General features: G+C 46.3%; 1 protein-coding gene across 4 annotated transcripts; it reads right to left on the reverse strand.

Moving 5' to 3' along the window:
• Positions 1-1,778: 1,778 nt before the first annotated feature.
• ATG14 (autophagy related 14) lies at positions 1,779-21,080 on the reverse strand. 4 transcript variants are annotated; one of them, XM_086749133.1, is made up of 11 exons: positions 20,818-20,949; positions 17,151-17,221; positions 15,358-15,420; positions 15,182-15,224; positions 14,696-14,777; positions 9,815-10,052; positions 9,168-9,397; positions 8,593-8,710; positions 7,493-7,583; positions 7,299-7,384; positions 1,779-4,816 (listed from the first exon to the last, which is right to left on the reverse strand). In XM_086749133.1, the coding sequence occupies exons 3-11, from the start codon at positions 15,393-15,395 to the stop codon at positions 4,510-4,512; spliced, it is 1,233 nt and encodes a 410-aa protein (XP_086605259.1). In that variant the 5' UTR covers positions 15,396-15,420; positions 17,151-17,221; positions 20,818-20,949; the 3' UTR covers positions 1,779-4,509. The 4 variants fall into 4 exon arrangements, with proteins under 4 accessions (XP_086605259.1, XP_086605260.1, XP_086605258.1 ...); XM_086749134.1 differs by lacking the exon at positions 17,151-17,221 and having other exon boundaries at positions 20,818-21,080; XM_086749132.1 differs by lacking the exon at positions 20,818-20,949 and having other exon boundaries at positions 17,151-20,248.
• Between the last annotated feature and the right edge of the window lie 2,986 nt (positions 21,081-24,066).

Below are 24,066 nucleotides of genomic sequence, written 5' to 3' on the forward strand. Positions count from 1 at the left end.
AGCTTAATTTCAATTAAGGAAGAGGGGGAAGAAGCAGCTTTCCTGCCCCCCACCCAAGGCTGTGGAAAACTTGAGATAACCCGCGCCGGCTGACAGCAGCGAGGAAAGTCCCTGCAAGGCTGAAATAGAAGCAGCAGAGGAAAATATTCTGTAGCTAGATAAGGGGCTGGTGAGGTCATTTTTTTTTTGGAACAGGGTGTGAGATTTTGGTCACCTTTGTTGAACAGGGGAAAAAATGAGAATAAAATGATCCCATCGGGCTATTTTGTTCCTTGCAGCGGTTAAATTCAGAGGACAATTTGCTGTTTACCCCATCCATGCCCTCGCCTGAGCTGGCCGAGGAACGTGGGCTGTTTTATACATCACTCACTGCGCTGTTTGCCGGAACTTCTCCTGTTGCACCGTATTGCTGTTAAAAATTGTTTTACAAAACAAACGTTTGCATCGAGAAGTGGGTTCTGAATGTCGCCATGCCGAGCTGCCTGCAAGCTTTTTTTTTTTTTTTCCTTCCCCCATAAAGCAGTGAAATGCAGATTCTTGTTTTTTTAAGGGCCAGTTCAGGGAGAACCCAAGGTCTGATGATCTTTTTTTTTTTCTATTTTCCAAGAGGAAAGTTCCAGATATGCCAGTGAAGAAATTGTAATAACATTGCCATTGTTCCTAAGCTTCCCGTTTTCATCAGGCTCGGGGGGTCTTCTGGCATGGGCACTTCTGAAAAAGCCACCTGTGGCTGAGGCTTGTGGTTGGGCTCTTGCTCCATCCTGCCCCTTTCTGCAGCGGCTTTTCCCGGTGGCTGCGTCTCAGCTCCCTGTAGCGAGGCTCTGCAATGGTTTATCCCTTGTGTCTGCCCGCGTGCCAGCCCCCAGAAACATTTCACACCTGCAGAAAAATGCAGTGATAGATCCGACTTCTGTCTTGAATCCCACTTCGTGCAAGCTGGGAACGGTGCTGAAGCTTCACCCTGGGCTGTTTCTCCTCCCCAGCCTGTGTCTGGCTGGTCCGGGCAACCCTGGAGCAGGGATGGTGCTCAGGGCAGTACCAGGCTGCTCTCCTGCCGTAAACCAGCACTGGCAGAGGATGAAACCTCCTGCTGATGGCACTGCTTAAGGAGAAGGGACCTAAGCACAGGCTGGAGGCACGAGCTGAGCTTGGAGCCAGGCAACTGCCCCAGCTCCGTGCTCCCACTCTTGAGAGCGCAGCAGACAGGACTTACAGGGCGTCGGTCCTCCCCCTCACGTAGCTGCCACAGAAAAAAAAAAAAACAACCAAGCGGGATGGGTTGCTTCTCCTCCATCATTCAGCAGTCAGTAAACCACGGCCTGCCAGGTCCCGTGGGCAAAAGCCTGCCTCTTGCTGCCAAACACAGCCCTGCCGCTGTTGCTCAGACACACAACAGCGCGCTGCAATAGTTACCTCAGATGCTCGCGTCCGTCTGACGCGGCCGTGTAGAGAGGAGCGTCCTCCCTTGCGTGCAGGAGTCGTTCGGGCTCACCGCCTGCAGAAACAAACGGCACCCAGCAGAGGAGCAGTTCAAAGCCAGGCTTACAGGAGGTTTATCAGTTTACACGTACGCACAGGGGGCGTGTGCGCGTGTTTTACGGGCTCCTTTACCTGCTCGGATGGAGATGCAGTTATTTTCTGTAAGAGTATTTTTTTTACGGCTCAATCCACCGCTGTATCGTTGCACTGTAACAGGTCTGGTCCCTGTGATGCTCTGAAGGCTGGAAATTCCTGTGTACTTCCCCAGCACGGTTAAAAACAAACCACAATTCTAAATATACCACTTTAAAAAATTACTGTTAAAGATTTATTGCAATAATACAATAAAATTTAGAAAAAAAAAAAACAAAACAAAAACATTTGTGTTCAGTTACATCTAGTTCGGAAGTTGCAGAGAGAGGCCGCGAGTTTTTTTGAGTGACGAGCAACCCTTGGTGTCCCACCTGAGACCCTTCCAAGGCTGGGCTCTCGAAATCGGCCACCCCAGGTCGCTGGTCACGGCCAGCAGTCACTGCCTGAACCGAAATTCCCGCGTCCAACGCTACGCAAAGCGTTCTGCAAACGCGCAGCTGGCCATCAAACATCTCTCATGACAGAGATTCCTGCCCTCCCTCCCCCGCTCCCAAAACAACCTGGAAAACTAATCCTGGCAATTGCACTCAAAGGTTTGGACACACACAATTCTTCCCTAGCTACACATGTGCAAAACACTTAAAAAAAAAAAAAAAAACAAAACCAAACCCAAAGCCCAGTCTGTACTCTGTTACTAAAACATTCCGTGAACAGATCGATCCCGCTGCAGTTTAGCACTCTGCCGTTGTGCAATTCCAGAATATGACATGGTTGCAAATAAATTATTTGGAAAACATGAGGTCTATGGCTTAAAAAGGTTTTTGTGAGTTCCCCCCCTCCAGTGTACAAAGCAGAATAATGGCCTGGCCTTTAGGGGGTCAAAGTAGCACAAAGGCAGCGATGAAAGAGTGACTGAAACGCGTATTAAAAACCAAAATAAAAAGGAAGGGAAGATATTTATATGGTGGGGGCCAGTGCAAAATAATTGGGGAACCAGAGGGGGCTGTGCGCCGCGAAGAGCCCAGTATGCGGTACTGGTAGTGCCAGTTGCTCAGAATCGCGAAGGATGCGGTAGCTGCAAGCGAGTAAAGTGCTGTGAACTGAGCAGCCAGCAAACCCTCCCGGCCCGGGCAGCGCTCGCTGCTGGGGGGCCGGCGGGCACCGTCCCCGTTCAGGCTGCAGTAGTCGAGGGGAGTCTGGGCTGTTCTCTTAAAACGAACCCAGCCGTTGGGTTTAGACCCAAAGAACGGTAGGAGCGAGGGCGTCTTCAGCTAACAACGTGTGTGCTGTTAGTGCGGAGTTAAGGGTCTTTGGTTTTAAAAAAAAAAAAAAAAGAAAAATTAAACTATCGACAACAGATGCCCATCCCCAAGGCCAAAGAGAAAAAGCTGCTGCAGGAGAAGGGCTGAGGGCGGGGAGACGCGATACTCAGGCAGTACCCCGGCGAAGAGCTCGCTGGGGTACACAGACATCAGTCCCAAAACCACTTTTCCACCCACCTCTCGGTGGAGACAGGAGGCAGCGCTGGCTGGCCTGGGGAGGAACAGAGCAAAACCACCACCAAACGCTCCGCGAGGCGGCCAGGTACGCCAGTCCCGGAGCTGGGACTTCAAACACGGAGGGCGCTGCCCGATGGCAGGGACGCGGCTCGTGCATCGCTCCCTGCGGCCTCGCCCTGTCTCTGCATCACCACAGGGGAGCGTGGCAGAAATCTTCCCTCCTGGAGGGATGGGAGGATGCTTTCCCTTTAGCTTACCCCGTGGAGAAGTACAACGTCCCAATTATTTAAAATGTAAACCATACGGCGGAAGCCTCGCCGAGCAAACCCATCTTTCAGTGCGACACAGCGCACGGCAGAGGAAGCGGAGGAGCTCGCTGTTACCAAACGCATCCGTCAGTATCGCGCCTCCTGTGGTTTTACAAGCGAGCCGGCCGCGCGGGGAGCATTTCTGCAGCAAAATGAAATCAACTTCTTGGCATTCGGTAAACAAGAAAAGAAAACCCCGCCATAACCATAAAACAGCACAGGGTTTAAAACGCATGTAGCGCGGAGACCGTGTGACTTCATTAAACCAGCGGGAAATGAGGTTTTCCTAACGTTAAAACCTGGCAATGTGGTGGCGTGACTGATGAATATTATTGCAACAACGCGATCCCGTATCGGCGTCAAATGTGGGTCTAGCTGGGAGAACGTCCAGTGTTTCTTTGGTGTGTGGTATTAAGAGTAAAGAGCCCGTGTGCTTCGGACAGCACAACACAAAACTTCCAGACTACCAAGCGGAGGAAACAGCATGAAACAAGCCAGTTTTCTACAGCAAAACTGGGTAAAGATTCGCAACCAAATTAAAATAAGAGCAATTTGCTGCGCGAATTCCCGTCCATGCTGATTCTTTGTATTAAAAATATGGCAACAGAGATTAGAAAACATGTTAAAAATGCATAATTTTCATGTCCTGAATGAAAAAATTTAGAAAGACGTATTTTTGCATTATGCAAGACAGATTTAAAACACACACAAATGAAAACCCTGTCAGGTGTTAAGAAAATGTGAACTGCATTTGCACCGCTGTCCAGACTGCCCACTGAGCAGCCCTCGTCTCTGTTCTCATCGCGATCCGAACACTCCAAAACCTGTTTCTTCTTTAGGAAGTAGAGCTGGAGGCTGCCGGGTCCTTTTTCTTCGCTACTCAACAACGCAGACAGAACCAAGACACAAAGTGCCGTCACAGAATCCGTCAGAAGTACGTAGCTAGCTAATTTACAAAATGATACCGTCACAGTCATCTTGGGTAAATAAAAAGGTTTTTCTGGTTTACAAAATGAAAGTCTGACCTTTTCTTTGTTCCAGGCACTACTTAACTGAATATGTAAGGTTTACTACAGCATTGTTGGGGAGGGATTCCTTCCACAAATCCTATGATCCTTTTCCCAGGCTCGTTAGCGATGTCCAGTGTACCCCTTCAACCACGAGGTGACCGAGGCAGCAGCCGACGAGATCATTCCCCCGGCGCTGCTGCTGGCAATGGGCTGAGACACCTGCGTGCTCTGGCTCTGCAGCATCTCCACCTGCTGAGAGGGAATATCGCAGAACCTGGGGCTCGGCAGATTCTCCCAGTCCGTCCCTAGGTCTGTCTCTTCATCGCTGACGCGCTCGTCTCCGCTGTCGTCCGTTTCACCGGTGGCGCTGGGATCCACAAACTCCATGGAGTCTTCGAGATCGGCACTGATTTCGAAAGGCCCAGACCTGCGAACACGGACACGATGCCGTCAGCTCGTTTGGTACCGTGCAGGAGAAGGACTGTCGCTTCGCTGCTACGAGTCCTAGGCACGCCAAAGCACCCTGCTCTGTCACACGTACAGCGGAGAAATTAAAACACCTCTGTGTTTATCAGTTGGCAGAGAAAAACTCGCTGGCTACAGAGATAATTGTGTTACAACAATAGCGAAACGAAAACAGTCGGCCAAGGAAGCGACAGCCGGGTTCCGATCCACGGAGCAGGAACGGCGGAAGAGCTGTTCTGCTTTGGCAGCGGACGGTGAAACACGCACACCGAAAAGATAATACGCTGCTGATAATAACTCACAGCTCCACTGCTGGAAGTCTCGGCTTGATGTGGGACAGCTTTTATTTTTACCACCAGCCCCGGCCAGGCCAGGGCGGCTGCAGCTCTGGGGAAGGGGAAGGGCGCAGTTTACAACTGACACAACCCAGCTGGCACAGCTCGCTGGCAGAGACTTCCCAGAGCAGCACTTCACCTTGGGCACCATCTCAAGATCTTTCTTACTGTAAGGCTGCTCAAACAGCGGACCAGGCTGCCCAGAGGTCCCACCCAAAATCCCACCTGCGCCGTGACTCCAAGTTCCCTGCTGCCTGGTGTGAGAAGCAATTACATCCCGCCCCGTCCCGCTGCTTTTGGACTGGAGTACGGGCAGCCAAAATACGAAACGTCTTTACTGGGTCAAAGGGAGCAGTTTCAGAGGCCTGCGTCCCACGCTCAGAGCGCGTGAGGTTTTCACAGGCGGCGAAAGGTGGATTCTCCCCAGCAAGCAGCGTCCCGGCCAAAGTTCACTCCAAAGCACAAAGCTGCTCAGCGGAACAGGAGCAAGAACTGAACAGGGGTAAGAGCGTTTCTCCAGCTCCAGTGGGAGAAGGAGCCTGAAGCAGCGATTTAGCATGGAAAATTTTGATGCAAACAATTAAAGCTTGGTAAAATTCCACGTATCGGAAAACAGTAACATAAAGGAGACTACTGGGCAACTATAGGCCGCGATATCTAACGGAAAATAAAGAGAGCTGGTTGTTGCAAACTTTGCAGAGAGCTGAGAAATTGAAGAGGAGGTAAACACTCCTCTTTCATAACCCAGAAAGGAATGGGAGCGCTGCCTTCTGGCAAAGCACTCTGCTTAACAAGGCAACCTAAGAAGAGAGTCATCAGGGTTAGAGCCAGAAGGGACGATTAGATCATCTCCAGTGACCTCCTCTGTAACAAAGCCATTACGTTCCACCCCTTCCCCCTGTCCTGAGCCCAGGAACTTCTGCCTGATGAAAGCATCCATTCCAGAAACTCATCCAGCCTTGACAGGATGATATAAGGACAGAGTGAATCCCCTCCGTCATTCTTGCGGGTAATTAATCTCGGTGTTAAGTGCATGCTCCTCGTGTCCACCTAGCTCAGACTCCGTGCTTCCAGCGGTGAAGAGAGAGCCACTGTGGCACCTGGACCTTTTACAGCAGCTGTTTTCCAGGACACGGTTCTTCATTCTCTGGGTATTTCCTGCACTCTCCTTGTTCTCAGGCAAGCAGCAGCACACGCAGCATTTTTCCCAAACTGAGCTATGTTATAAAGATTTGGCTAGCTGGATCTTTGGGCTGAATCAGTAGGGATGTACCCAAAGAACATCAGCTAAGCAGTTCCTCTTAGTGGCACTGCAGGTTTTGAAATAAAAATAGATTTGTACACAAGAACAAAGTGGAAAAGTAGATTTCAGAACATTACTGTGTTTAAGGGGGAATAAAGCAGTAGTCAGATTAAACAAGAATTTGCAGACTGTCTTGGGCACAAGTGACTTGTGACTGGATTATCCCAACAGGAAATCAATGTTGTTGGCTTTCTTCTATTTAAGTTGTATTAAAAAAAAAAAAAAAGATTATTAAACCTGGTACGTGCAGCCCACAGGAACTGATGTTCTTTTCATCATGTACTAAGTTAACAGAAAAGCTGTCTTTAATCTTCATTTACATAGAAATTAATATTATTTGAAGTGTTGACTTTGGTCTAGGGTGTTGACTGGAAGTATTTTGGGAAAGCTCTACCTAGTATTCATTTTAGGGTTTATATTGCTGGATGCTCTTCGCTATTTACCTGTTGGCAAGATGTGGATAGGGTCACATTTGGAGCACAGTGAGACCGCCTGCCACTACGTGCTGCTGTCCCCTGGAGGGAAGAGTTCCTGCTTCTGGGCGTAGGGGAAACAAGTTCACGATCAGCTACGAAGCCTCCAGCTGAACCTGCCACGCGCAAAAGCACAGCATACACACATCTCTGAAACCTGATTTCCTACTCCTATTTCCTCTCCTATCTCCTCCCTGTAACTACCCTGCTTTCCGATGTGCTGAGGACTCTAAGTCCAGCAGAAAAGGAGAATTTCCCTCATGAGTAACAAGACAAACGCACAACTTCAAAAGGGATTCACTCACAGGCGAGTTGAGATACTGCTTTTCTTACCTGCCCAAGTTCTCGGTGTCTGGGCTGACCAGGTACATAAGGTTCCTGAGCGTATGCAGAGGGTGCAACAGATCTAAATTTACGTGCTACCATGGGGAAGGTAAGAAAAAGACATGATCAGACCGGAGGAAACCTGCAGGCACAGTTGATATTTTAAAAGCTCTCGGAAGAAGCCAAACGTGCATTCCCCCTACCTGAGAGAAGCAAAGGTGAAGGATATTCGCATTCAGCTTCTTCACTGCCCGCGTGAACCTGTGCTTGCTGAGATTCTCTCCACAGAACTCGCTGTTGAAACACCACACATATAGACACAGAAAGCAAAATGCTGTGAAAATACACCTAGTGGAGACATCGGCATTCTGCACCCTGGCTTCCTGACAAATCCTGGAGTAAACATCCTTGCAGCAAACACTTGTTTAGACTGTACAGCCAGTTTTAGAGAGCTCAGATTGATTTTTCACCTTGTAAAACTGTTAGCATTTCATCAATACGCACTGCTTGCCCTAATCTCACCGGTTCCAGTAGGACAGGTGATGTAAACTGTCTGAAACTCAAAGATCCACTGCAGCCAAGCTATTTCAGCTCTCCTTTTAAATCTTGCATCATTTCCTGTTCCCAATCCTTTCCCTCTGCAAAGACTGAGCACCCACCAAGTAATAGTATATGAAAACTGCAGAGGCCCTACACAACTCAGCAGCATAACTGAGCCCCCTGGAAGACTGACCAGGTCTACAGCTCCCCCAGCACTTCTTTTGCACAGATCCCATCTGCTCGGCAGAGATATTAAATATCTAACTGCATTTCATCACAAACGGGGTTTACACCATACGCCTGGCAGCCAGGTACATTCCCCGTTGGTGTTTTACCCCAAGAAGAGAATTACAGTGCTGTCATGCCCCTTGTTCTGCAGCACTTAATGTGGTGGAGCTATTTGAGATGACTAAGAGTTGGTGACTCGGGCTGGGATTTCGTAAAGCACAGTAGGGTCTCATAAAATGAGAAGTGCTATTTGTGGACTGTCATATTTCATTTCTAATTTGAGGATGCCGAATACTCAATTAGAAAGTTCTTATTTTCAACTACGACGGTTGGTCTACGCTCTCAGGAGGTAAAAAAGGAAGGAGGAACTACTAACTGTGGTCTAAAATCCTACTAGCCCTCCACCCCCAATTAAACAGCACAAAAATCCATGAGCCATCAACCGTTACCATAAAAGCTGTTCCAAGTACTGACTTTGTTCACAAAACCAAACCTGGCCGTCAATTCACCTCCTCCGGGGCACGCGTTTACTTGCCTGTTGCAGAGCTTCTTGGGAAGATTTACATCAAGTATGAGAGACAAAGTGTTAACGAGCTGAGTTGCATAGCACAAGGCAGCGCTGATGGTATACGCAGGGTTATTATGTTCCGTATCTGAAAGAAATAAAAACATCGTGAAAGCCTCATTTTAAACGAGGCCTCAGTAGGTGTGTGAATGTGTTACTGAAGCCTTCTCTGGAAAATGTCATTTGTAAGCACTGAGAACCGCCTGAATGCAGCAATCGTTTACAGTGAAATCTGTCAGAAGTTGGTAGAAAATAGTAATTCTTGGAATTCCCGTTAAAATGACGGCATGTGAACCATGTCAAAACTGTGAATAATTAAACTTCATCTCTGTATTACACTGCGCTGTGTCCCAGCGAGCGTTTCCTGCAAAAGATGATTTCAGTGGGCTAATCCCTACACTGGTATTTATTTCTGATTCAGGTTTGCCTGGGTGAGAACAAACGGACCAGGCTACTGCTCCTCAGCGCCTTCTGTCAGCATCCAAGGCTGCAAGTTCCATGGTTTCTGGAGTATCCCAGATGCCTAATCAGACCTTGCTCCTTACCTGGTCCTTGTGTAGTCTTCTTCTCTTCCACCCAGTTGTAATACGCCGAATAGTCTCCGTTATTGGGAAGGGTTATCCAAGGCCCTGTGATACTGATGCTGGTGTCCCCGTTATGATCATCACACACCCATCTCCCAGAGAGATACGTGGTTCTCCTGGCTTCCGCGAGCTTGCTCACAGTGCTGGAGGTCATAGCATTGTCACTCTCCGAAGACATGTCTGCAGGATCTCTGTAGCGCCCAAAGAGGAACAGAGTGTTTTTAAAGAAGTTTTAAAAATAAAATCAGCCATGTACTTGGCAGGCACTTAGCCAGATTTCACAGAGAACAACGTGCTTGTAGAACACTCCTGCAAAACTCCTTATTCCCAAAACGACTTCCCTTTGTTCTGGGATTTTAAAACTTATCTATTTTAAGAAAGTTTAACACTGGACACATAGCTCAGATCTCTCAGTAGGGAGAGAGAGAAACCTCCAGATTCTTCTATCCTGGACCTCCTTCTTTGGGTCAGATGCCTTGCCTTGGGGAAACACCTCCTCCTCCCCGCAGACACTAAGGCGGCCAGAGCGTCTAGCTCAGACTTACGTGACTCACTTCTGGGCGTTTAAAGCTAAGCAAAGCTAGTCCAAAAGGATAAACCTTTTGTACCTCATGCTTGTCTTCACTTCTTCAATGGGAAATATGACGGACGTTAGCTCCAGGATATGCGTCCGACGAAGATTTGCCAGATGCTCGTACTGGGTTTTCAAGTCGTAGGTTTTTTTCTCTACCAAGTCTCCCAGCTTGCGGTTATGCCTCTGGATCTTCTCCTTCTTCTCCTGATGTCGCTGAGCCCTGCGATAGTGCTTCTGGTTCTCCTCCTTAATTCTCAGAAGCCCCTCCGTGTCTGTGAAAACGGCAGCAGATGTTAGCCTTGGAAAAGGAGCTGTGAGGTACTTTGAGTAAGCTTGAGAAAAGCGTTATTAATATTTACAGAAAACAAGATCTATGGCAGCTTAAACCAGAAAACTGCTTCACTGTGAAGGTTTTCCAGTTGCTACGTGGTACAACTTTAAAATCTTTTCTGAAGATCTCCAAAGAGACTGAAATTGGGATTAATCTTTCCCTATCTTTTATTCAGCCGTTTTTGCACTTGGAGCAGAAAAGCCAAGATTTTGCAGTTTAATTAAACTTCAGAGGTAATCATCATGACAGAAATAGCTTGACTGTACATGTCTGCATGGTGCTGGCCAGAAAGACACGCATTGCTTGCAGCCAAAATTGCAGATAGCATCTTCATTCACTGTTTCTGGCACCGCTGCTTCTATTAAGCGTGTGTTATTTGGGCTTTGCACTCACGTAAGCGCTCCTACAAGCGCCTGGATCCCAACGGTGCAGACTTCTTGTTACCAGAAGAGAACACTGACTGTGTCCCTTTCCAGTCACAAAATGAGAAATGTGCTTATGTGCTGAAGCGTTGCAACTCTCTTAATTTACTCCACGCATCAGGCACGCTGAGGCTTGGAAAATCATCTTTCAAGAGCATCTGGTGATTCTCCTGTGCAATAATTGAGTGCAGCAATGCTTCCACAAACACATGCTGCTAGAGAGAATGAGTTAGGCACCTCTGTCTTTCAAAAGCATATGAAAATATTTCTTATACACAGTCCCCAAATACTGTCTGAAAAAAAAATCTTAATCTTCTCTCCTTTGAATGAGAGCCCCCATCTCCTATTCACTCACTTTCTGTTTTTATGGCTGAAAAGAAACAGTATTAGTCAGGCTCTCCTACAGCAAGGCATCGTTTTCCTGTAACCAAGAAGTGGGGTAACTGTCCCTTGCATGGAAGGGAAGCACCAAGCCCTGACATCCTTTTACTGATGCATTTTGGTTGTGAGGCACAGATGAGACCAGAGCTTCAGTAAGAACGCTCCGTGGCATCTGCTCCTCAAAGGAGCTGCATGATATACTACTAAAACCAAGAAAACTTCTAAGGAGCTACAGCTACCTCAAACATCACATTCAGACTGTTGGTCTTCCCAAGAGGGGAGCACAAAAATTAACGGCTACATCCAAAGAATGGGACCCAAGACCAGTTCCCACCCATGGGCATGTGCCCAGCCAGCACACGGTACCCTCCCGTTAGTCCTGGTTTGCACCTGCGAAGCTGGAACTACACAGACCTCTGGCCGGTCCCTGGTCTGGCAGGGTGGGAGACCAGAAGTGCTGGTAGCCCTCACAGTGTGCCACCTGCCCCCACAGAAACGCTGTGTGGTTTCTCTGAATGGCAGGAATTATTTCTAGTTGTCTAACTGATCCGTTGCGATCCACGATGTGTTTGGTAGGAAGATCTGATACGTGGGAGATGCAGAGTCCCAAATTAAAGAAGGTGAGAATAGTTCCCCTGTGCAGGTAAGAACTAGCAATCCTCAGGTTTATAAAATAAGTGACCTCCTGTTAGAGGAACTGTAGAAAAATTGTTTTTTTTTTTTCTCTGGGGGATACCAAGAATCCTTATGTGCCAGCTAGTAATTCAGTTTCCTTTAAGCATTCCTGTAACATCAGCAGAAAATCAATTAATGCTTGCGTTCACATTTCCAAACTCCCTTTGCATAAAGACAGAGGAGGAGTAAAATGTCCATCTGTTCAATTTTCACAGTCGTGTTGTACTTCAAAGGCTACTTTTTCACAGAGCAAACTCCCTTTTCTGCAGGTCCAACAGCGATTATTTGAGAAGCAGGGGAGAACACTGCACACACGTTTCCTCTTTAGCAGCCCCAGTGCAGAAACAACTGTCCTTTTTTTTTGGCATAGGACCTCTGGTTTAATGACCCAGTTTATGAGGTGATTAAAATTTGTCCCCAGGAGTATTTCAGGATAAATGCAAGAGCAGGCACAACAGAGAGCTATGCCAGATATTTGCAAGATTGTCTCCTTGAGCTGCTCTCCACAGACAGATGGCAAACACGCGTATTTGAAAACCTTATTTTAAGAAGCACCAATTATTGAGGTATCCAGTCTACTGCAAAAGCAGGAGCCCAATGTTCTAGAAATTGTTCTTATTTCAGAAATAACCCATATCCATGCCATATCCAAGAGAAGGAAAGCTATTTACGTTTTCTAACGTGGTCCAAGAGTGAACCAAGTTGAGTTCCTGATCTGTGCGCTACTCACGGCCAGAGCCGATTTTGGGTCTACCTGCAAGAGCAGTTTTGGGATAACTGAGCTAACAACAGGTTGGCTGGGCAACAGTTAGGCCAGTTCATAGCTTAAATCTAATCAAGGCCACTGTGAGTCAGAGAAGTTCCAAAAGCTGCAGATAATGCGCTCCACAGAACAGTAGGAAGGTGGAGGAACTCCACTCCCCAGTCAGTCCTAACATTTTGCCGACTTCAGAGCTGCATTTTAAGAAAAGGTGACTAAGTTCCTCAAAGGAACATTGACTTCGTCTTCTCTCCTTTCCTCACAGGCTGAAGAGAACAAGTAGTTATCATCTCCTTCATAATAATCTTCTCCCTACTGAAAACCTGCTTTTCTTCACCTTTGTCTTCTCTGCACAAAACCAAACATCAATTTTCCTAGCCATTCCGTGTATTTTATTCCTAATATTCTCTTCCAGACTTTCTCCAGTTGATTTCTATCTTTCTTAAATCGCTCAAATTGGACGCCAGACCTCCACTGAGGCAACACCAATGCTGGGCATGGCAGGGTAATTGCTTCTACCTTAAATACAATGCTTTTATTAGCACAACCCAGAAAAACGTCTGAGCCTTTCTGGAGCAGCATTAGATTTGATATTTTTATTTAATTTGCAATTGCCTAGATCCGTTCCTGTCCAATCTCACCACCGTCCCCCACTTTGGGTTTTTATGTTCCTCTTTCCTAAACATTGTGCACTTGACTTTGTTCTTCTCAGATTATATTGTCAATTTATCTGCATGATTTTTGAATTTGATCCTGTTCTCCACAGAAGTCATCTCATCATCCACCTTGGCTTCCTCCATTCCACCTTCTATTCTACCACACAAGCTATTATGGAAAATACCGAACAAAACTGGGCACGGAACCGGTTCCCGCTGAGCTCCTCCTGTCTCACCTCCTCGGTTTGACAAGTATCGCCACTCTTTGAACGCAGCCTTTCTATCCTTTTGTGTCAACCTTACAGTGATTACAGCCAGAGCAGATGTCTTTGCTTGCTCATGAGACAGTTTAGGGTAGTGCCCAACAGCAAGGTACGTTCTACCTTCTGCTTCGTTCTCCACTGGACCACTTGACCCTCAGACAAGCGGTTGATTTGATACGGCCTGTTCTTAACAAAGTGATGCCTATTTTTAATCTCCTTATCTTCTAGCTACCTACAAAGCGGTCAGAAGTTTATAACAGAATCACTGTGTCATCAGTTCTTCCTTCACCCTTCAAAAGAAGGTGCTGTTTTCACTGTTTCCTGGGACATCCTCTCTCCCTCATGTGTTCTCAAGTGTTCCACAGGCTACTTCAGCTTGTTCCTTAAGTTCCCTAAGGTGAATCTTGTAAGGCCGTGCTTTCAAGGCCTTACAGTCAAAACAATATTTAGCTGGCTGCTTTCTTTCCTTAGCCTGCAGTCCTCTCATGGTGTAAAATTTAATCTGGCTAAGCAGCTGATCACATTTTCTTTGTGAGAAGACGAAGCAAAGAAGGCGTTGAATGCTTCAGACTTCTCTGCGCTGTTATTTGCTGTCTTTCCTGTTAGCTCACAGGCTTGCCCGCTCCTTCATCTTTTTCTTATTACACATTTCTTATCGTTACTATCATTCCTCCTCATTAATTGAAAATCACTTCGCATGTCAGCCTTTCTGATGTTATCACCGCAAGCTCGTGCTATTCCTTTGTAACTACTGAGTGAAGCCTGTGCTTCACTCTCTGTACGGCTCCTCTGGAATTTCAAGTCATAAAAATGTTCCTGATTCAATCAATACGCTTCTGGATACGCCTCCTGTCTTACCTTTGCGTGTAGGCTGTAAGGAGTGCTGCATATTCCCTTCGGAAAAATGACCCTACAGCTCTCTAACGTGTAAAATATTTAATGAGTTGCAAAACTGACGAAGCTGAATGGTAGCAAAGCACCAGCCTACGCAAATATTCCAGTGAGTCTTGCTCAAGGAGGATTTTAGGATTTCTAGACAGGTGTGGGTTAAAATTCATCAGTTTCATGAAATTCGTAGCAGCTGCAGAGCTGTTTGCTCCTCTTTATCAAGAGGAAATGATCAGAAACACTACACTGCATAAAGCTGTCTCTAGGGACAGAGCCAAAGTCACAGGCTGCTAAACATTCACTTTTAAAGCTGCTGCAAAACGATCTCCATCCAGCTGAATAATGTCTACTGTTTGCTAATTAAAACCCAAGCATAAAAAGGCTAAAATCCACGCACCGATTTGCCTTTGAGTTGATTTAAGAAGTGACGGTTCGGAAATTCACCATTTTTAAAAACCAACGCTCAAATTCACACCAATTGATTTTTTCACTCTCAGGCACAGCGTTTTCCACGTCACAAAAGCACAGGCATTACTCACGTCTGGTCATTTCATCGTTTTCTTTGCAAATGGTCTGTTTCAGCTGCTCAATCCTCATCTTGCAAGACATTATTTTCCATCTCTGAAAAAGAATATTCAGCAACTCTAGGGCACAAACGACTTCAAACACACTGAGTAATGATTAACAACAAAGCCAGCAGCTTTCATGCAAAAGTAGCGGGATGTTCTTAATTGGATCCGACGAACAAATATTTCGGGCAGTTTTGTGCACAGAAGAACGCCACGAACAAACCAAATACTTAGTATAAAGTCAATCAATGTAATAAGTTATTGAACAAATATCTAGCAAGAAATGAAAAATATTGACGCTTTTGAGCGCTCTGCTTGCAGAGCCAATTTCAGTTTTGCTTACAACAGGCTTTTTGGGAAAGCACCGCAATGCCCTCAAGGTAAATTGTAACTTTAAACTACAAGATCTAGGAATTCAGAGAGTTTAAAAACAATGAGATATTTTGAACAACTCACCAGCTGATCAGTTATCTCTTTCCCTTCCATGGCCTTCAAAACACTGGAGGAAAAACACGATTGAAAGTTTTATGACTCTCTGGATATGTCTGTCTCCAGCAACAGCGTGTTGGAGAGACTGTTTTATTTTTCTAAGAGTTTCTATAATTTGTTTTCATTTAATAACTACAACTTACTCTTTTTGGAATTCTCTCTGTTTGGTTTTAAGATGCATCAGCCTTTCTTTTTTGTCTGAAAACCTGGAAGAGATTAAACGTTTTTATTGATATTCAGCACAATATGGCATTGTAAATTGTCTGAAAAATATATAAAGACTGAAGCTTATGGGAATCTTTAAACCTCAAGTATCTGTCTTAATTTCTGGAAGTAATGGCTAAATGTATAAAAAACTCTTGCAGAATTCTAGAGCATCTGTCTCACAGGAATTGTAATAGAACTTCCAAGCTGAGGAAATATCAGCTTGTTGAGTTATCAAACTTGTAAGCAAATTACTTGCTATTTCTAGAAGATGTATAGCTTCGCAATATCAATATTTTGTGTATTAAGAAAAACACAGAGTACTCTACAAAACCTTTAGCCACTGGAGAAATTAAGAGTGCTATTTCAGATACTGTAGTGAGTCTGAACTGTGCTGTTCCAGTCTGTGATGGTATTAGCTGGGTCTGCTCTGGTAGTGAAAAATGCAGGATTTTGTGCACCACGCTCCGCATTTTATCCCTTCTAATGTGGAAGTGTCTCACATTTTATTCATCAATGGATCCAAATAGGACAGCACTCTCTCAAGACTTTTACATGACCTCCAAGTCTTCACTGTACTACTAACAGCAATAAGTTGCATTGCCTTCTACTTATTTCTACTAGGTACTTGTGGCCATCACAAGTCCATGACCCAAAGGTCTCCTTGAGTTCAGCTTCGCTGGATGTCTGAGGCGTGGGAACTGCAGAGAACTCGTCAGGAGGGAATTACTTAGGATTCATCATCCCGTGTTTTGACCCTTTGAATATGCAGTAGCCATGTTCTGCATGAACAATGCATACTGAGAAATTACAATGAAGCACGAAGTGACAAAGCTAATCGTAAGAGGAAAGAAGAGACAGCCAAGAGATTTAGACAACACAAAAAACATCAAATGTGCTTTGTCTTCTGCCAGCGTATCAATTTCCAGTTTTCCTTTGTGCTTCCCATGTCACAGCACTGTCCCAATCCACACCTCAAAAGTCCATGTATGGAAAACCAATTCATTAACTTCCCTCCGGAACACGTGGAGTTGACAATCTCATCTTAACAGAGATCTAATACTGCACGTACAACCCATCGCGTCCTTTATTTCAGAGATACCTAAGCTTTATTTAGAAAAAAAATCATACAGTAAGCCTTGACAGGATGGCATCTTGGGCCTCTCTCTCTCTGCCCAGCTCCGTGGGTTAGCTTTCAGGGAGAACTTTAAAATGCTTCTTTTCTTCCCTTGAAGTGCTGGAATCTGAAAGCTTGGTGACTAACTTTGTGTTCAGAAAGTGTGTAATCACCCTTCCAGATGACATCAGCATTAAAACAACAACAAAATTACTGGCTGCTGCCTCCATAGTCACGCAGAAATACCTGTTTTCCTTCCAAAACAAACTAAAACCAAACGTGGGTGCTTGGCGTAAAAAGGCAGAGGCCACGCGTAAGTCAGAGGAATGTGGTGCAACTGGAGCTCGGCTGCTCAACCCAGCGCATTCATTCTTCCCGTGTGTCCTCGTCCCACCACTCATCGTGGCAATTACGCAAGTGCACTGTCCCAGACTCCTGTTTACCACAGAGCAACGCGCACCTACTGTACCCCTGACCTTTGGCTGCAACCAAAAATAACTTGGCCCAGAAACACACCGCTCGGCAGTCACACAGGGAGAACGCGCTGGCGTAGTTTGGCAAGTCTTGTTTTCAAAGCTGGACTAACGGGCGCGGAGTCCGAATAAACGCAATTACCCAAATCACGTCCACTGCATCGCAAAAAGTTGAGTGATCCGTCAAGAATCTGAGACTAAACTTAGTTCTTCCTGTGGAGGGAAGTTAGAAATACATGTGAAAGCCTGTGGAAGTCACAGCTCACCATGCAGTCCAGCAACAATGTCAAGCAGCCCCTAAAAACTTACTCAGCTGGTTTCTCCTAAGCAAACATTTCAACTCCTTCATACAGCCCTAATTTTAATTGCATTGCATCACGTAACTAATTTTTCTCTATATTAATCTACAGTCTTTCCATTTGGCAAAGAAACAAAACTTTGGATGAACTGTTACAGGAACTCCCACAAAACGTAAACTGAGAGAAGCAGAGAACTCAACATCTCAAATTATTCATTAAATGTTTCTCTTTCCTCAAGCCTTATCATATTAAGCTGAGATTTTCTAGGGTTACCTGGCTTATTTCCACACACTCATAATTAGAGGGAAGCAACCAGAAAGGAGGAGTTCCCAGTCTCCAGGAATGGATTAATGCTGAAGGAGCTGAAGGCAGCAATGGGTGCCTCCGCGACTGTACCTATTCCCTACGATAAACCTCCCTTGCTGCAAAAAGTCAGTGCTTCTAATGGTAAACCACGGCTTCGTGAAGTCAGACGGGCTTAGACGTCACAGCGATATTGTCTTTGGCTTTTGCCATCTGCAGACACATAAAGCAAAGCAATTCAGCACGCCTGTAAAATACACCCTGAGAATTTACGCCTATGAAATGCTGGAGTACGCTCCCAGGAGCAAGAAGAGGCTCCGAGCTGAAACCAGCATCAAGATGCCAGCCTAGCTTTTGAGTGTACAACACATTACTAATGAAAAGAAGAACGTCAGCGATTATTTTACTGGAGGACTTCCGGACAACTCATCCTTAATTGCAGCTGTACGTCAATAATTAATCTTAACAGCTCCTCAGTCTCTCCCCCTCACAGATACAGGGTGCGATTTTTGCCAGACATATGAACAACTTAAATCTTACTGCAGCTTTTATAAAAATCAGCGTACGAAATAGTCCAATGAAAAGAAATCTGGAACAACTCTTACTGTCAGAACATGAAATAATTTATCTGCTTATATGGAAAAAAAAAATCAAAAAAAAATTTCTAAAAATAAACCACCACTGGATACTAGGAGTAATGCTCGTTTTCGTTACTTTTCACAAGAGAGAGAACAACCTGTAACACTTCCAAAAGACAAACGGGAGCCCCAGGTGGCCCCATACACTTCCACATTCCGAATTTCTCGCAGCGCCCTTACAATCGAGTCACAGGGAAAAGCCCTTGTCGTGACCCTGTCGGCCTCCTCCAGCACCGGCCAAGAAGGTTGATCTAAAATTAACCCAGCTACTAGAAGGCATAAACCAAACAAATAAGTAATGATGATGGTAAACACAACCTGAAATCCAGCCAGGCCCTGCATGACTTTCCATGGTGCGTGGTCAGCGTTTAAAAAGTCACTCCCTCTCTCTGCTCACATCACAAGAAATTCATAGAAACCCATTCACTGCTTACACAGAGGAAACAAAAAAAAAAACCCGACCACCGACATGACAGGCTACTTCTCTCTCACTCTGATATCAGGCATTCTGAGTATTAAGTATAGAACACAGACAAAATATTTCAAGGACTGTTTTTTTTTTTAAAAAAAAGTAATTCCATTATCTTCAAAAGAAGAAGAAGAAACCCAAGCTTTACGGGGCTTTGTCCCTACGCTGAGCGTTCCTGCTGCAATCGAGCACGTTTACGTTATTCACCCTGTGCTGTTCACGTACGTTAGGTTGTTCCTGTAACTCATTTATATGACTTTTCAAAGACTCGCGCTACTGCTTGGGAAAGTTTTGAGCAGCAGGAGAAACAAAGTCTGGGGAAATGGAGTGTATAAGGAGGCCCCTCCAGAACGGAGGCTCTAGAGAACAGAACGACAGTGATTTCCACAGAACCATGATGTCCAGGTAGAGGAGGGGGAAAAAAAAAAAAAAAAAGACAAAAAAAAAATTAAAAAGGAGACTAATTCCTGCATTTAAGAAACACAGTGTAAATATAAAGATTTTCTAGCTACGCAAGAATAGATAGTTAAAGCGTCTTAGGAGGATGCAGTGAAAACGGTCAGACAGAAAAGCTGATCTTGTTTCACGTGTGAAGATATGAGGAAGGTAAAAGTTTGTTTTTCCAACAAGCTGCTGTCTCTGGTACTTTGGCTAAGGGTGCTTCCCTACGGTTTCATTTTTCTGATGGGTAGAGAAACTTCTTAAGCCTTAGTTAAGGCAGAATGACAGCGGTTCCACTGTAACGAAGGCTACAATTGAATTTCTACCGTTAAGCCTGATGTTCAGCCAAAATCTTAAGGCTACAAAAGAGGCAGGAGAAAAAAAAAAACTTGGTTTGTGTTCCAAAATCCAAATCCATTTTTTTAATGGAAGCTGCAGATAACCCTGAGCAGTCTCCCACAAGCACAAGTTTTCCATCTCTTCTAGAAAGACTAAACACAGCTTGTGGTTCTATGACACAGTTTTTCAAGTTAAAAAACAAAAATAAAAAAGAAAAGAAAACCTATCCAGTGGTAGACTAAGGTCGCAATTTTGCAAGCTGATTCATGCTGGCTGACACCCTGTGCCCACCCCCACCGACGCTGACAGAGGACAGACACCGTCTCCCCTTGGCTGTTCCGGTGTTTGGCAGAAGGACGAGAAGGGCCTTTGGTGCGAGGACCACACCGCACCACACGCTGCTTACCGCCTTCCCAAAAGAGTTCAAGAAATCACTCTCAACAGCTGCTAACGAAGCTACGAATGAAGGACCAGGAACACGGCATCAGCCAGAAATCAGAGCTATTCTGGAGACAGTGCTGGGCAGACTTTTAAAGAACTTGGGGTGGACACGCTGCGAATGACAGCTCCGGAGAGGTGACCTGCGTCTGAGTCACGTAATGAGAATATTCGCTTATTGACGTCACACTCACTCAGCGCCCTCCCGTAGAGCCAACGCTTCGCAGGAAGGTGCCTGATTAACTCGAGCGGAGTACTTTTTGTAATTCTAAAAGAGGGTCTGTGATTAGGAGAATTTATACAGGCAGGAAAATAAAAAATAGGTGCTGTTTTCTTGCACACCTTCCTGATTTTGTTTAACGATTTAGACGACTACCGGTTTAACACGTGCTGCTGAAAATGGATGTGCATGCTGAATATCCTACCGCACGGCTCTCTTTTTGCCCTGAACTCCCTGCAGCTTCTGTCGGCCACATCCATACCGGTGCGCCTGCTGACAGCTCCGCCTGACTAAGTGAAAGTTTGGTCAGATATATTAATTATTATTATTATTATTATTATTAACACGTTGTGGGTCCTGCTCTGCCTGTATGGGGCAGCCCCTCCCAGAGACAGCGGCAGGACCGATCCCCCCACCCCACCCCCAGACCCCCCCCCCGGCCCCTGTTTACCGACCCCGCCCCAGGGCGGCGGCTGGACGGCGGAAAACGGGGACTGGGGGGGGGACACACGAACAAAACCCGCCCCCTCCTCCCGGCCCTGAGGGCAGCGGGGGAGGGGCAGCCCAACGGCCGCAGCGCACGGCGAGGCGGGGCAGGGGAGGGAGAGGGAGCCCCGTGCCCCTTCTCCCCGCCATCCCCGTTCCCTCAGGGCCACCGGTACCTCTCGGAGTCGCGGCCGTCGAAGAAGACGAAGTCGCCGCTCTGGACGCACTTGGCGCAGGTGAGGCGGCGGCGGGTGGTGTTGCAGAGCGGGCACCGCTCCACCGCCACGTACAGACCCTCGGCGTCCTCCTCGGCGCCCCGCAGAGCCGCCGGCCCGGCCCCGGCCCCGGCCCCGCCGCCCTGCCCGCCGGGCTGGGGCCGGCAGCCGCTGGGAGACGCCATGATGGGCTCCCCGCGCCGCCGGTCACGTGGGAACTTTGTTTTCGGGCAGGGGCATTGTGGGAAGCGGGCGGGGTGGGGGGGAGGCCCCGGGCCCAGGGCTCGGCCTCCTTCACCCCCCCCCCCCCCCCCCCGCCCCGGGGCACACGGACACCCCCCTTCCTCAACCCCAGGGCAGGGGACACACGGACACCCCCTTCCTCGACCCCCTGCCCAGCCCCGGGGCCGTTGGGATGCCCCCTCCGCAGGGCAAGCGTTGCGGGAAGAGGGAGTGCAGTCAGGGCTTTAAAAATGAAACATTTTTTGTTTTTTTCCCCTCAGCACCAGAGCCTGGTGAAGGAAGCAGCACCTGCTGAAGGAAGGAGGAGGGGTCCTGCCTCTGCTCCCACAGGGTAGCAGTGGGTACAGGCCCTGCCCCACAACAGGGGGCTCGGCCAGCCCAGCTCCACCGGGCCTGGTAAAGAAATTGTGCAATTTACTTTTTTTTTTTTACTTCACTTTTTGCAAAGAAAAGACGACAGCATCCACTGCAGACCTACCACCATGCATGAAGCCTGCAGTAAGGAGTGTGGCTGTACTCTCTTCCTGGGGTGATGGGCATTCACATGAACCTCACATTTGACTTCCCAGCGTAGGACACCCGGACCAGTAGCAGGGCAGTACTGGGGCTCCAACTGCAGTTCATCCTCGTTGCAGTCCCAAGAGGGGCATCTCCACCATAGCCAGCCAACACCACCACCACCCCCGAAACTATGCATACCTACCCAAGTCAGTCCCTTGGGGTTACATTTACAACACCACCAAGAACAATTTGTACAAGAAAAGCAGCAAATATTGATACGCATCCTCAGGAGCGGCGAGTTAGTAGGTTCCCTCACCCCAGGCTCAGAGCTGGCACCAGAATTGAGTTAAATAGGTCTGATCAATCAGTATCCAGAAGCAGAGAGCCAGTCCTCTGTGTCAGGATATAGTGGGAAGCACCAGGCACTTAGAGACAGAGTCTGCACAAGCCAGAAATAACTTAAAGCAACACTCCTTTTAAAAAAACCACACCCAAACCATGCCCCAGTTAAAAAATAAATCCCTGCCTATATTGTTTCCTCTTCCTTGTGTATTTAAGCGCTGCAAAACCCTAGCATAAACCAGCACTATGTAGGTAGAACCAAGATAGTTGTTTTTAAGACAAGAGTTACCATAACAAACATTAAGTTATCAGTAGCTCAGTGAAAAGGCACAGAGCCCATTTCTTATCTTTAAGGCTTTATCTACACTTTTAAAGAGCATTAACTTCACTCATGAAATTATGTGGCAAAGCTCTTAACGAAAACGCAATTTCTTGAAGAGGGCTCATCTTAGATAAACTTCTTCCAGCATCCCAGCAAGAACAGCTTGTTGTTTTTCCACTTGCAAAAGATTATTGTAACTCAAGCTTATCAGCTTGTACAGCTCCAGTGCAAATAAAAGTCCAGCCCATAGCTGTGGAAAGTCTACAGTGTTAGAAAACAAACAGAGAAGTAAGTCTCTGTTTAGAATAGATTTGAGCGTGGAAATCCACAGTTTGACTGTGACAAAGAAACTGATAACATAGTTAAGACCAGTTTATCATAAGGAAGCACATGAAGTTTTTCAGATTTTTTTTCCAGAGGAGCAGAGACACAGTTATAAAAAGCACTCGTGAGACATATTACAGACACAAAAGTTGGAATCGCATCCTCACTGAATCAGAAATAAACTTGAGACAGCAAAACTAAGCCCAGCAAGACTGTGACAGCCTGTTCTGTACACGAGGCCATTGCCCAGATCGTGTGTTTCCACCGCGAAGGACAGGTAGCTGCTTTTGGGCAGGGTTACACTTAAGTCATCTAACAGCAGCCTCTAGTGGCTCCTGGAGCTTCCTGACATCTGTCCCATCTTCAGCAGGAAACAAGGAGAGGACAAGACAAATCCCAGCAGCACTAAAGCCCTCTTCTGGGAAAAAAAAAACCAACCCTTGCTTCCAGGGAATCCTAGAAGGTACCAGATTAGCCAAGGGATGGTGTTTGCACTGCGCATAGTCACATCGCCCATCTGAGCGTAACACCTTTTGCAAAGGAAGCCGTGAGTTCGCTCAGGCATAAAACAAAGTACAAGAACCCCACTGTTTTAGCTGCAAAATTACCCAGTTTTGGCTGAACTCTAGTTAAATAACCCAGATAAGTCTTGAGCATCCAAGGCTTTTTCTGTTTTCCTCAAGTCCATTTTAAAGGCAGTTCCTAACCACCGTGTTTTTATCTGCACCAAGCAACAAACTCCCACCATCTGAGGGGACTTTGATAATACAACTGGGCACCATTTTGTTAAAAATCTAATTTGTGCCATGACTAATTAGATAATTTGCTTAGTTACTCCTCCACCTGCACACACTTTCTAGGTCTGTTCCAGCATTCTCAGGGTCCTTGAATGTTTTCTCTGTAAAGGCAGTACCAGCATCAAGGGTTTATCCAGCCAGTAGGATCAGAGGGATTCGGCATATGTTCTCTACAATCACTGTCTTCAAAATACCAAAATAAACTCATGCTGGATTTTGTAAGAAATATTGTAAACAAATATATATTTTTAGTTTAAACATGAAAACACAACACTGCAGGAGCCAGGTCTCAGTATGCTTAAAGCTGAGGATTTTGATAAAGCTAGTTTGAAGTGCAGTGTTGATTCACTTTTTCAGCAGGGGAAGAGACACGTGGTTCCCTATTACAAAACACTTTAAAGTGCCACCTCAGTGTGCATTCTATTAAAAGTACGTTCATTTGGCAATTTTTTTCCAGCTTGACAGAAGTTATCAGAACTCAAGTGGATTTCAGACAGCTAATCTGAAAGCAAAAATCCATTTCACAAACTATGGAAAGGCATCAGCGTTTACAGCACTCAGAATAGCATCGTTTGCTTAATAATCCACAACTGTACAGTTGGGTCCTGCAACACCCTTGCTTCTGTTCCACGCATCATAATACAAACCCACGTATTATTCTTAGTTGCTTTACGGGCCATG

This window comes from Chlamydotis macqueenii, chromosome 5, assembly GCF_036417535.1.
Source record: "Chlamydotis macqueenii isolate bChlMac1 chromosome 5, bChlMac1.mat, whole genome shotgun sequence".
Taxonomy (NCBI): domain Eukaryota; kingdom Metazoa; phylum Chordata; class Aves; order Otidiformes; family Otididae; genus Chlamydotis; species Chlamydotis macqueenii.